Source organism: Brassica oleracea, chromosome C2, assembly GCF_000695525.1.
Source record: "Brassica oleracea var. oleracea cultivar TO1000 chromosome C2, BOL, whole genome shotgun sequence".
Taxonomy (NCBI): domain Eukaryota; kingdom Viridiplantae; phylum Streptophyta; class Magnoliopsida; order Brassicales; family Brassicaceae; genus Brassica; species Brassica oleracea.
In genome coordinates, this window is record NC_027749.1 from 9820790 (window position 1) to 9832322 (window position 11533).

At 31.4% G+C, this 11533-nt stretch overlaps 1 protein-coding gene across 1 annotated transcript; it reads left to right on the top strand.

The window, feature by feature from the left end:
• The first annotated feature begins 6946 nt into the window (after positions 1–6946).
• LOC106322750 (GATA transcription factor 21) lies at positions 6947–9080 on the top strand. Its single transcript, XM_013760877.1, has 3 exons — positions 6947–7411; positions 7684–8157; positions 8379–9080. Exons 1-3 carry the CDS (start codon positions 7139–7141, stop codon positions 8808–8810), a joined length of 1179 nt encoding a protein of 392 aa, XP_013616331.1. The 5' UTR covers positions 6947–7138; the 3' UTR covers positions 8811–9080.
• The last annotated feature ends 2453 nt before the right edge of the window (positions 9081–11533 follow it).

Here is an 11533-nt window from a genome sequence, read left to right on the forward strand (position 1 = left end):
AAAAAAATATATAAAAATGCAAAATTAATTCGTATTTAAAATTGATATATTCCGACGAATTGAGGGCGTCGGACTATACCGACGGACTATGGTTCGTTGGAAAATACCGACGGAGAAGGTTCCTCAAAAAATTCCGACGAACCATTGTCCGTCGGTATCTTCCGACGAACAATAGTCCGTCGGTATTTTCCGAGGAACGTGCTCCGTCGGTATATAATTTTTCTGATGAACTCTGGTCTCGTGTGTCCGCATCGGAATATCATCAGAAGTTCGTCAGAATGACGTTTCTCGGTATTCGTCAGAAAGTCTTCGGAAGGTCTGACGAAATTCCGACGAATATTTTTTTTCCGACAAAAAGATACCGACGGATTGGTTCGTCAGAAATTCGTCGGAATCGGTCTATTCCGACAAATTTCTGACGATTTCGGCCATCAGAATCCCCCTGTTTTCTATATAAGATTTTTGTATCTTTATAAAGAAATTAAAAAAAAAAACTGGTAGATATCATGATTTTGTTTATAATTAAAGTCTAAAATCCAAATTAAAATATAGCGAAAAGGATATATAACCAATCAAACTCCATATATATATATACATTTATGTAAACAATTATAACCCTGACTAATGCATTGTATATAATATATGAACCTAGCTTTCCCGGTTAAGATAAAACTAATGTATCAGAAATATAACTTTAAGAGCCAACATATTAAGGAAAAAAAAAGAGCCAACATATTATACGATTTAACATGCATGTTTTTGAAAAGAAAACCTAGATGATGGGAAAGCTGAAAATAAAAGGACTAACGTCAAGATCTTCAATCTACACAAGCTTTATGCTTGTAAAATATTTGTCTGATTGATAGTTCTTGACTTTAGGATACACTCACAGAATACACTATTTAGTGGTTTTGGTTGAATATAGAAAGACTCATATGAAGAGATCACTACTAGAAACCAGAAACCAAGGGTGGATGTTTCCTGTACACTCAGAAATCAAAGCACTCACCTGAGTTATGAAGTATATATGTTTTAGCATTCAATATTCAACATTTCGAAACAGATTGCCAAGATTTGATAGTGGTAAATGATGATTCAAAATCCAAGTGCATGACACAGTTTTTCAACGGAGTTAAAAAAAAGCTGAAATACTAAGAGGACATTTTTAAGACTTCACCAATTAAATACATATTTTTGCAGATGATTATACAGTGTATATCTTAGCTAAGAGCTCTAGATCTTTTCAAAATAAATTATATTTCATTGATTATTTTATTTTATCCTCATTATGAATATTATAGTTATTGACGTTAAAAATCCAAAATATAATAGCTTTTAGGTTTAAGTATCCTCCAAGTGTAGTAATGAATTCTAAATCAAATAGTACTCATTCCTAAACTTTGAAAACTTCATGAATACACAGTTTGCGCTATTGATGGAAGTGTTAGATGTTGGTAGTATTTTGGAAAATAAAATATAAAAGTTGGAATAACTCCAAAATTGTAATAAAATTATTTGATTTGACATTATATGTATATTTTCATTTCAAAAATTAGTTTTTAAAATATATATTATTTTATGTAAAATTTCAACATCATTTATTTTTTGACCTTATGATTTTTTTGGTTTTCTTATTTAATATATTTTAAAACTAAAAACAACATGGTTAATGATTACTTTGGTTTTATTTTCGAGCTAGCCTATCGGGTTTAGAGCATCTCCAAAAGCAACTACAAAACTTCAAATATAAAGTTTTGCATGCTCCAAAAGCAATTTTAAAACTTCAAATTTTGAAGTTCTTTACTTTTGAGTCCTTATCCAATTATATGTTTTCAAATTATCGTACTAACTTTTATAATTATCATTCTACTACTTATAATTTTTATCTTAAATAAAAATATATTAATTATAATAAATCGAAATATTGTACAAAACAATATTACAATACACATTTAATACAAATTATAAAGCGAAAATACAAAAAGATAAAATTATATGAAAACAAAAATTTTACATCAACTAACAAAAGTACAAGATTTTAACAATTTTCAGCTTGTAATCTGTAAATAAAAATAAAAAGACTCGGATATTATTTTAGAATGCATGTAATATGTTATTAAAATGTATTATCTTACTTATTAATAAAGTGTATGATAATTTTATTATATATTTTATTGTTAAATAAAAGTTTTATGAGTTTTGTTAACTTTTATCAATAAGAAGGACTATAGTGTAATATATTAAACTTTTGAAGTTAGTTTTTTGGAGAAAAACACTCCCAAATTTCAAATTTGAAGTTTTGCCAACTTTATTTATGAAGTTGCTTTTGAAGATGCTCTTAGTGATTCTCGGTAAAGAGAAACATGTGACCACTTTCCAAATATAGGATCATGTTTATTTGGGAAAAGAGACGAGTAATTTTGTTAGATGAGTTAGATTCGTATGCTCCATGTCGCATCTCCTTCAACGCTACTGCCATCGTCACTTCTCGTTTCTATGGTTCTAAGCTATATCATTTAAATCTCCTCCTCTTAGTGACCGTCAGATCTATTGTGCAAGAGTGTGGTTTCGCCAGATTTGCTCGTTACATTCTCACCGTTGCGTCTCCATCACACTGCACCGTCTCAAGCGACGGTTCTTCACATTGCCGGATCTGTGGCCCTCCCGATCTCCTCGTCGCTGGAACTATTATTGTGCAAGAGTGTGGATTCGCCAGATTTACTAACTTCATCACCGCTGCGCTTCCATCACATTACGCCGTCTCAAATATCGACGGTTCTTCACAAAGTCAACTATGCGACCTTCAAACCGGAGCTGTTGTTATCTTTAACGGATGTTCTCAGATTTCTTGCTCATGCCTTACCTCTACTCATCGAATCTTCACTGGCGTGTTGAGACCCTTGCTCGTCAGAACCAGGATCTCATCGTCTGCAGAAGCATTAGCGACGAGTTGTCGGCTAGTTCCACGCATGAAGTCGCTATCGTCTCTATCTCGAGTCAGACTCTTGTCTTCGTCGCCTCCCCTCCACATCCCACTGCAACGTGACCTAAACTCAGCATCTCCTGACCCTGTCAACTGCTATATTTTAGAGGCTGTACCGTTGACGACTCTGTGTGTAGTCCTATTCTGACAGCATCTCCACACCTCACTGCAACGTCGGGAGATCCAGTCATCTCCAGAGACAGTTTTCAGCTGCTCTCAATTCAACGTTGAATTTGACTTCATCGCGTTCCTTCGAATGCAGGCTCGGGTATTACAAGTGAAGCTTCTCCATGGATCTCTTCTCTTTTCAGCCATCTCTATCCTTTGTCATGTTTTGCTTATTCTCGCATTTCACTTACCGTCGAGTTATGTAATCGCCCATCGGGATTTTAGTTTTTAATATAATCAGTTGTTCAAAAAAAAAAGATAGTAAATTCACAACTTGTCATGTGTGATCTTCTTGGTCATTTCGTATGGATATTTCTATCTTTTCATCTTTCTATTTTACAAAATCGGGGAACTATATGAAGGAAGGAAGAAAACACCTCTCGGCAATTCATCATTGTGTGTGAACCTTTTATGAATATATGTTGGCCGTTCATTGTCTCTTGTTTTTCAGTTTTTCTTTGTAATCTTATATTGAGATATTTTATACTCTTTTAATCAACAATTTTCTTGGTCCCCTTTTATCTCTAGCGTCTTCTTTATATTTCGAGACATATTTATAAATATATCCAGTTCATATCATGCTTTCATTCTTTAAAAAGAAATAAGAATTAAAGGTGATTAAAGGTTATCGATTCTTTTTAATGTTGAGACTACTTTGGTTGTGGTCTAACTAAGGCAATCAAGACCTTGAAAATTATTGTAAGTGATTAGCTATATAATGATATAACCAAGTGGTGGTAGCTTAGTGCTAATTTCCTGGGGTTTGGTGTGTATCCACACCAGTTCTAGGTTCGAATCTCACCGGAAACTAAATTATCATTACTTGGCCAGTCTGAGATTGGATTTCGGTCCAAGTGGTTTACATGGTGTATCCTAACACATGATCAGTCTACTCCTGGTATTAGTCGGAAGGTATTCCAAACTCGGGTCCGGCAGTGTAGTAACCAATCCATTCTGTAGAACTAAGTGCGTTCCTCCCGGGGCCGACCGGATCAGCTGTAGGGTATATAAAAAAAAGCTATATAATGATATTGACAAATCTTTTCTATCTAGGACACCTAAGTAATAGATACATTGCATGCTTAACTTCGGATCTGATAAGATATACAGACAAAACCCCTGAATTTATTTATTGGTAAAAAAGAGACTGTGGTGGATCATATTCTTTACTTTTTGTTCAACGGTAGATCATATTCACGTTCCATAAAAAACCTACATAGTCGCAGATCACTGGTTTCTTTTTAATCATTTAGCCTAAGGAATTGATATATACAAATATAAACTGATGGATCGAATTTTAAAGTTGAAAAAAAAAAACGGATTGTCTCTTTGTTTGTGGGGGTCCTCATTGAACTGCAAAATCTGATGAGAAAAAAAAAACTGAATAAGTTTGATAACACTAAGGTGGGGATCTTTTCTTCCTTTACCACTCTAAACCTATCTCTTCTATCTCCCCTGTCTCACTTCCCTTCTCTCAAATCATATTTCTATATATCTCCTCCGGGACATGCAGTGTCCACTGAGTCAACTTTGATTAACAGTAAACTAAATAAAACAAAATAAGCAATGTTGAGTACATTGGATATTTAGCAAGTCATGCTAGATTGATGGCTCGTTACAACAAAATCTATTACCTTAGGGTGGAGGGTCTAATTAAGTAGATCCACTGACTTTCTTCTTTAAATGCTAGACAAAACTAATTCGCTTTTCAACCGAAAATACAAGTCTGTGATACAAAAAAAATCACCAAGCTGATTATATATCTAACTTCCTTAGAGATTCTTTGATACCATTTATTTAAGTATAAAGGGTATAAAAGATCATGAGAAACTCGACGTTGGTGGTCGAGTGGTGTGAGGCGGCTCGCAATGGTCCTAAGGGCCGCGAGTTCGAACCTCCCCCTCAGATATACCTCTACGTCGGGCCATCCGGGCCCACCCTGCTACTTCTGGGGTGGAAATGACGTGGCTGCTGCGGATCTCGAGGGATGTCTGGGCCCCGGCCTGGGACCCTCGGTTAACAAAAAAAAAAAAAAAAAAAAAAAAAAAAATCATGAGAAATCCAAATTTTAACTTAACCTTGACATCTAGGAAACCCTAGAGTTGAAAAGACTACAAGTAAAAGGATATTATGTGTTTCAATTATTATCATGAATTGTGTGGCTCTTACTCTCCAAATATGTATATAACAGGCTTTTATTTATGTAAAAAAAAGAGGCTTTTATTTAAAAATTTCTCATTGACAAAAAAAATTAAAATTTTCTGTCTCTCTAGTGGGGTGAGAAAATTACAGATAGGGTTAGTTCTGAATGGGGTCACCCAGTACCATTCCACATACACAGTTTGTCTCATGTGTTTGGTTTCGTATGGGCGCCATGGACTCACGTGAACCTCTAAATTAATTATACATATATTTTCTAATTTTTTATATATTTTCTATTCTCTACAGTTTTTTTTTTGACAAAATTCTCTACAGTTTAATAACGATATTTCTATTAATCAGTTCAAATATTACCTTTTATCTAGTGTCTAACACTATCAAAAATAATATAAAAGATCATAACCTTTTCACAATGTTTTTAAACCCGACCCGGACACTGAACCGCACGACTTACCGGGTTGCTAGGTCACCGGGTCGATCACGGGTTAATAAATAACTCAATTTTATTATAATATAATATGCTAGCTATGAAAATATATAAAAACTAAAGGTTAATATTTTCTAAATGTTTTTTAAAACATAAAATAATAGTTTGGATATGTAAATATTTTATGTTTAAAAAGTATTTAGAAAATACTTAACTTTAGTTTTTTTTTTGTATTTGACATGCAAAATATCAAAAAAGAGTTTAGACTATTTAAATTTTTTTGTAACAAATTAAGAGTTATGACATCTAAAAAAATCAAGATATAAAATTCATAAATATTTAAATGTCTAATGTGAATAATAAAAGAAACTTCAAATTCAAAATAAACCAAAAGTAGAAGATCATTGTAATAAATTGTCAATAACGAAAATAAACTAACACAAAATCACATCAACTAATTTTGTTTTTCTATACCATTGTTTACTTTATTTTCTTCAGCTGGCATAGTGAAATCTTCATCAAAATCTAAAAATCACAAATGTAAAACTGAAAAGGGAAAACCTCTTATTTTTTTGTCAGCACCGAACTTCTTAATTGAAAACTTAAAATATAAAACATAATCTAAAAACTAAAAAAGAAGTAAAAATTATTTATTGGTTCAACCGGTATCGGGTTCCGGGTTTTAGTGGGTTTTTGCGGATTCTTAAATATTGGGTTTTTCACAAAACCCAAACCAGATTTTTTCTAGATCCCCGAGTTTACCGGTTCACCCGCATGTCCGGGTCGGGTTTCAAAACACTTTTCATCTTTGGATTGGACATCAGAAAACATATTGGATTGACCAATATCGTTACATAAATATTTACATATTTATGTTATTATTACTCTTATTATTTTTTTTGTCTTAATGTTATTATTCTTCTTTTTACTTGTTGTCATATTTGTAAATAAATAAATATATATATATATATATATATATATATCATATTTAATTCAATATTAAGTCTAACCTGGACCAACATTTGTTGTGGGTACTATACAATCGGACTGGTCCGATTCTAGAAATTTAAAACAGTAAATTTATCAATGTGTTCGAAAATTCACTGTACAAGTTGATGTATACAGACATAACAAATTTAACTCTAGACTCACATATATATATATAAGCCATAAGCCATAAGCCAAATGTATAATATGTATAATTTGTCCCCAAAAAAATGTAATATGTATAAAAGAAAACATGTGTGTTTGGCTCGTGTCTCATCCCATGGACTTTAAAAGGGGTCAAACATTGTATAACTTGGAATCTTTTTCCCGTCTACCATCTCTCTCAGTCTCTCAGTCTCGTATCTAAGATCACTTTCTTTCTCTGTGTGTTTTATCATCTCTCTTTCTCATCAATGGGTTCAGATTTTCATTACTCCATAGATCTAAACGAAGATCAAAACCATCACGAACAGCCCTTTTTGTATCCTTTTGGATCATCTTCGTCTATTCTTCATAATCAGCAGCAGCATCAGCACCATAATCATCAAGTTCCCTCTAATTCTTCATCATCCATTTCGTCTCTATCCTCTTACCTCCCTTTCTTGATCAACTCTCAAGAAGATCATTATGTTGCGTACAACAATACCTGTCATGATGATCATCTCCATCTATCTCAACCCCTCAAGGTATACAAACACATATGTATAGGTGTTTATAATTACTTATCAAACTTAATTGTGTCTATAAATGCTTTTCTTGGATGATATATATTTTTTTTTTCGCTTAGTTGTTGAAATTATATCTGAAGAAGTATCATTCATACAACGGATTTAAGGTTTTTAATTTGTATTGAGAAAATATGCACAAAATAAATTTCAATTAACACATAAGGGGGACTCTTGTAAAGCTATATAATCATTATTTTTTGTTAATAACCTTGATCATTGATATATATCAGGCCAAGATGTTTAACGGTGGATCATCATCATCTTACGATCACACGGTGCCAAAGAAGGAGAGAAGACTGAAACTAACGATAAGGAAAAAAGATCATCACGATGACCAAACCGATTTTCCTCATCAAAACCCGACAAAACTCAACTCAGGCTCGGACAAGTGGTTGATGTCCCCAAAGATGCGGTTGATCAAGAAAACAATCACCAACAATAAACAGCGAATTGATCACACTAACAGTAATGATAATAATCATAAAGAAGATCACTATCCTTTAGATAAGACTACTTTCAAAGAAGATCACGATGAAGAACTCAAGAAAGTCTCGACCAGGACGACTACGGCAGTGACCACAGAGAAGCGCTGCAATACTATTAACGAGACTGGTTATGGTAATAACAACGGTGTGATTAGGGTTTGTTCGGATTGTAACACCACCAAGACTCCTCTTTGGCGAAGTGGGCCTCGAGGTCCCAAGGTAAATTTAATTCGATTTTTCTTGATACTATTTATCTTATATAATATAAATATATATATTACCTTAATTCAGTTTGTAAAAGACTTAATTAGATATGTGATTTATTCAAGTCTAATGCATTTTTTTTACTTAGTGACGCTTTTATCCGTAATGTGAAATTAATAAATTTCAATTGTTTCATCAACTACAATTCACACATTAATTTTCACCTTTTCTATTAGTCTCTTTGTAACGCGTGTGGCATAAGACAAAGAAAGGCAAGGCGGGCCGCAATGGCTGCAGCCGTAGCTGCGGGAGACGACCAAGAGGTGGTGGCGAGGCTGCAACAATTACCGGTGAAAAAGAAGTTGCAAAACAAGAGAAAACGATCTAATGGAGGTGACAAATACAATCTCTCTTCCCCGGTGGTGGCAAAGACAAAAAAGTGCAAGTTGAAAGAAGAAGAGGATGACGCCGCAATAGTTGCCGGAGATTCAGAGATCAGCAAATCAACAACTTCCTCTGGATCCTCAGTTTTGTCGAACAAATTTTGCTTCGATGATTTGACTATAATGTTGAGCAAAAGCTCAGCTTATCAACAAGTGTTCCCACAAGATGAGAAGGAAGCTGCTATATTGCTCATGGCTCTGTCGTATGGAATGGTTCATGGTTGATCAGATAATTACAACATTTTCAGATTACAAAAAGAGGTTTATTTATATAGTCATATATACCATATATAGTAATCATAATAATGTTAAATTTTTGGAGTGGTTAATGTGGCTTTTGCTGCTGGTCTAATATGAGCAAAAAAACATTTTATAATAAGTGAGTGAGATTTTAGTATTTATATGTTTTGGAAGATTTTGGTTTAGGGGCTATGTTGTGCTTTTTTCCCCAATGAAGCATTACCCACCCGATAATGTGGGTGTTCTTTTTTCTTTTTTGGTAAAAGGCCTTGGGTGTTCTTGTTTTTTTTTTGAACAAATGGGTGTTCTTGTTTATCTACATCTTTATATTGTGTTACGTGATTTGAGAAATAATATATAATCAGTGAAGAATATATTTATCTTTATAAATATATACATGTCATCAAGATGAATCATAAATTGATGACTGGCTTTATATGTGACATAACTAATATTCATTCAATTTTCTTAAGTAAGATCAAAATCATTTTTGATAATATTTAGAATTTATGAATGGATGAGGGAAAATTTGGTTGATAGAACATATGAATGTGTGATATAGGAGAAGATCATGTGAGTAGAAGATAATGCGTTTGTGTTGCATATTAAGGTGACGACATATCAAGTTAAAAGAGGTCGCCCACATATTTTATTATACTTCTCATTTTCATAAAATGATTTTTACTAATTTATTTTCGCTGTTTTATAAAACATATGTGGGTTGACCAAATTCAAAAGAAGTACTCTATATTTTTTGTTCCTTTCTCGTGTTTAGGTTTATTTTATGCTACATTACGTAAGGCCACTGACTCTCGGGTGTACTTTGCCATGTTGATCGTGTCTGTACATTTTGTCATTAGCCGTCAACAAATATCAAACTTATCCTTTAACACCTTAACGCTTACATGTTCTTAAAATCATTTCCTGAAAAATACAAATGACCAAGTATTGGTAATCTGATCGTGAGAGGAAAAACTTGGGACAAAGTGTAAATCCGTCGATTCTAGATTCGAGTCCTACAAAAATCTAAGTTGTTATACTTAGCTAGACGAAGATGGAACCATGTATTAGACCATATTATAAAATCCGGTACCATACTTGTTAAGTTGTTATCGTACTGCTTTTCCATATATTAGTTAGGCTTCGGTCTATATACCATATTAAAGAAAAATGCAGACCCTTTTTTTGCTAACTATTAGTTTAGCCTAGTAATTTTAATTAATTCAGTGACTAATCTATTTTTCTCACTGTAAATAGTCTTTTATTTGAAAAAATATTTTTTATATGGTTGATAAATTATTAGTTCAACATATGACAAAAATCATCTACCAAAATATGCACTTTTTAAAAGGTTGAATGATAGTTAAGGAGATAAACTGAAAGATAGTTAAGAAGCGCCCCTAAGTCAATGTATAAGACAAGATATAAGACATATAATTAAATTAACTAAAAAATAAAATAAAACAAGATATAAGACATATAATTAAATTAACTAAAAAATAAATTTAAAACATATATACGAATTAATCTATATATTTAGTTTAACTTGAAACAAAATTTATAACACTAATAATATATATTTCTGGTTTAGATAATTTAGTTCAATCAAAATTTCAAGAGATAATTTGGGAAGGTGATCTATAAAATACAACATATAAGCCATTTTTATTAGGGTAATCATAATAGGATAAGAAGTTATTGTAGGCCATCAAATAGATGAGATTTTGAAGAAAAAAATTGAAAAAATGATGCAAAGACAATTTATATACAAGTATTTTATAGATGCATAACCAGTTTTACTAATTAAGTTAATAATGTGTGGCTTCAAAAATGACAAATATATATATAGAGTTAAATTACTTCTACCCACCCATATTTCTTCTTCTATAATAAAGACTAGGTGTTTTCCTGCACCATGTGCAGAAATACAAAATTTAAAATTTAATCATATTTAAAAAAAATTATTAATTTTTAGATTTTAGATTTTATTATTTGCTTACAATAGTTTAATTTTAAATTTAATTTAATTATATGTAAAAATTAAGATAAAATATTTTTTCTTTAATTTTAATTTTAATTTTAATTTTAATTTAATTATATATATGGATATATATTTTAAAATTATAATCTTGAAAATATCATTTATCTATTTCTTTTGGTTAAAATATATTAAATCAAATTCTATTAAATTAAGAAAAAAAAATTGTTAGGTATATAATTATCAAAACATAAAACTAAATAATATTTCTAAATCTTTTGATATTAAAAAGAAACTAATGGTAATGAGATTAGAAAAATTACAATTTTTTTACAAAAAACTGCATAAATTTTTGAAGATTTGTGTAAGTAATAAAATTATAAAAACAGAATTAAATAATATTTCAAAAATTACAAAATATTATTATATTTATTTCTACTATTATATTAATGATGATTTATGAGTTATTACCATATTATACAAAACTTATCAAAGAATATAAAACAATATTAAATGTAAATATACATGTCACAATTAGCGTCAAACCATGTCATCATTGTTAATATGTCATATCATCATTTTTCTTTCAAAATCAATACGATGATGACAAATGAAAAATCATTTTCAAATAACGTTTAAGAAATTGCTATTTTTTTATTTACAGAGAAAGAAGTAGCATTTTTTTATTTTTACTGTATTTAAAATTTGCTACTTTAGAAAAATACACCGG

Excerpts from the sequence above, each read along its gene's own strand:
- LOC106322750 (XM_013760877.1), top strand. The coding sequence starts at position 7,139 with ATGGGTTCAGATTTTCATTACTCCATAGATCTAAACGAAGATCAAAAC. Across the intron at positions 7,412-7,683 it reads ATCTATCTCAACCCCTCAAG|GCCAAGATGTTTAACGGTGG; the intron begins GTATACAAACAC and ends GATATATATCAG. Across the intron at positions 8,158-8,378 it reads GTGGGCCTCGAGGTCCCAAG|TCTCTTTGTAACGCGTGTGG; the intron begins GTAAATTTAATT and ends CTTTTCTATTAG.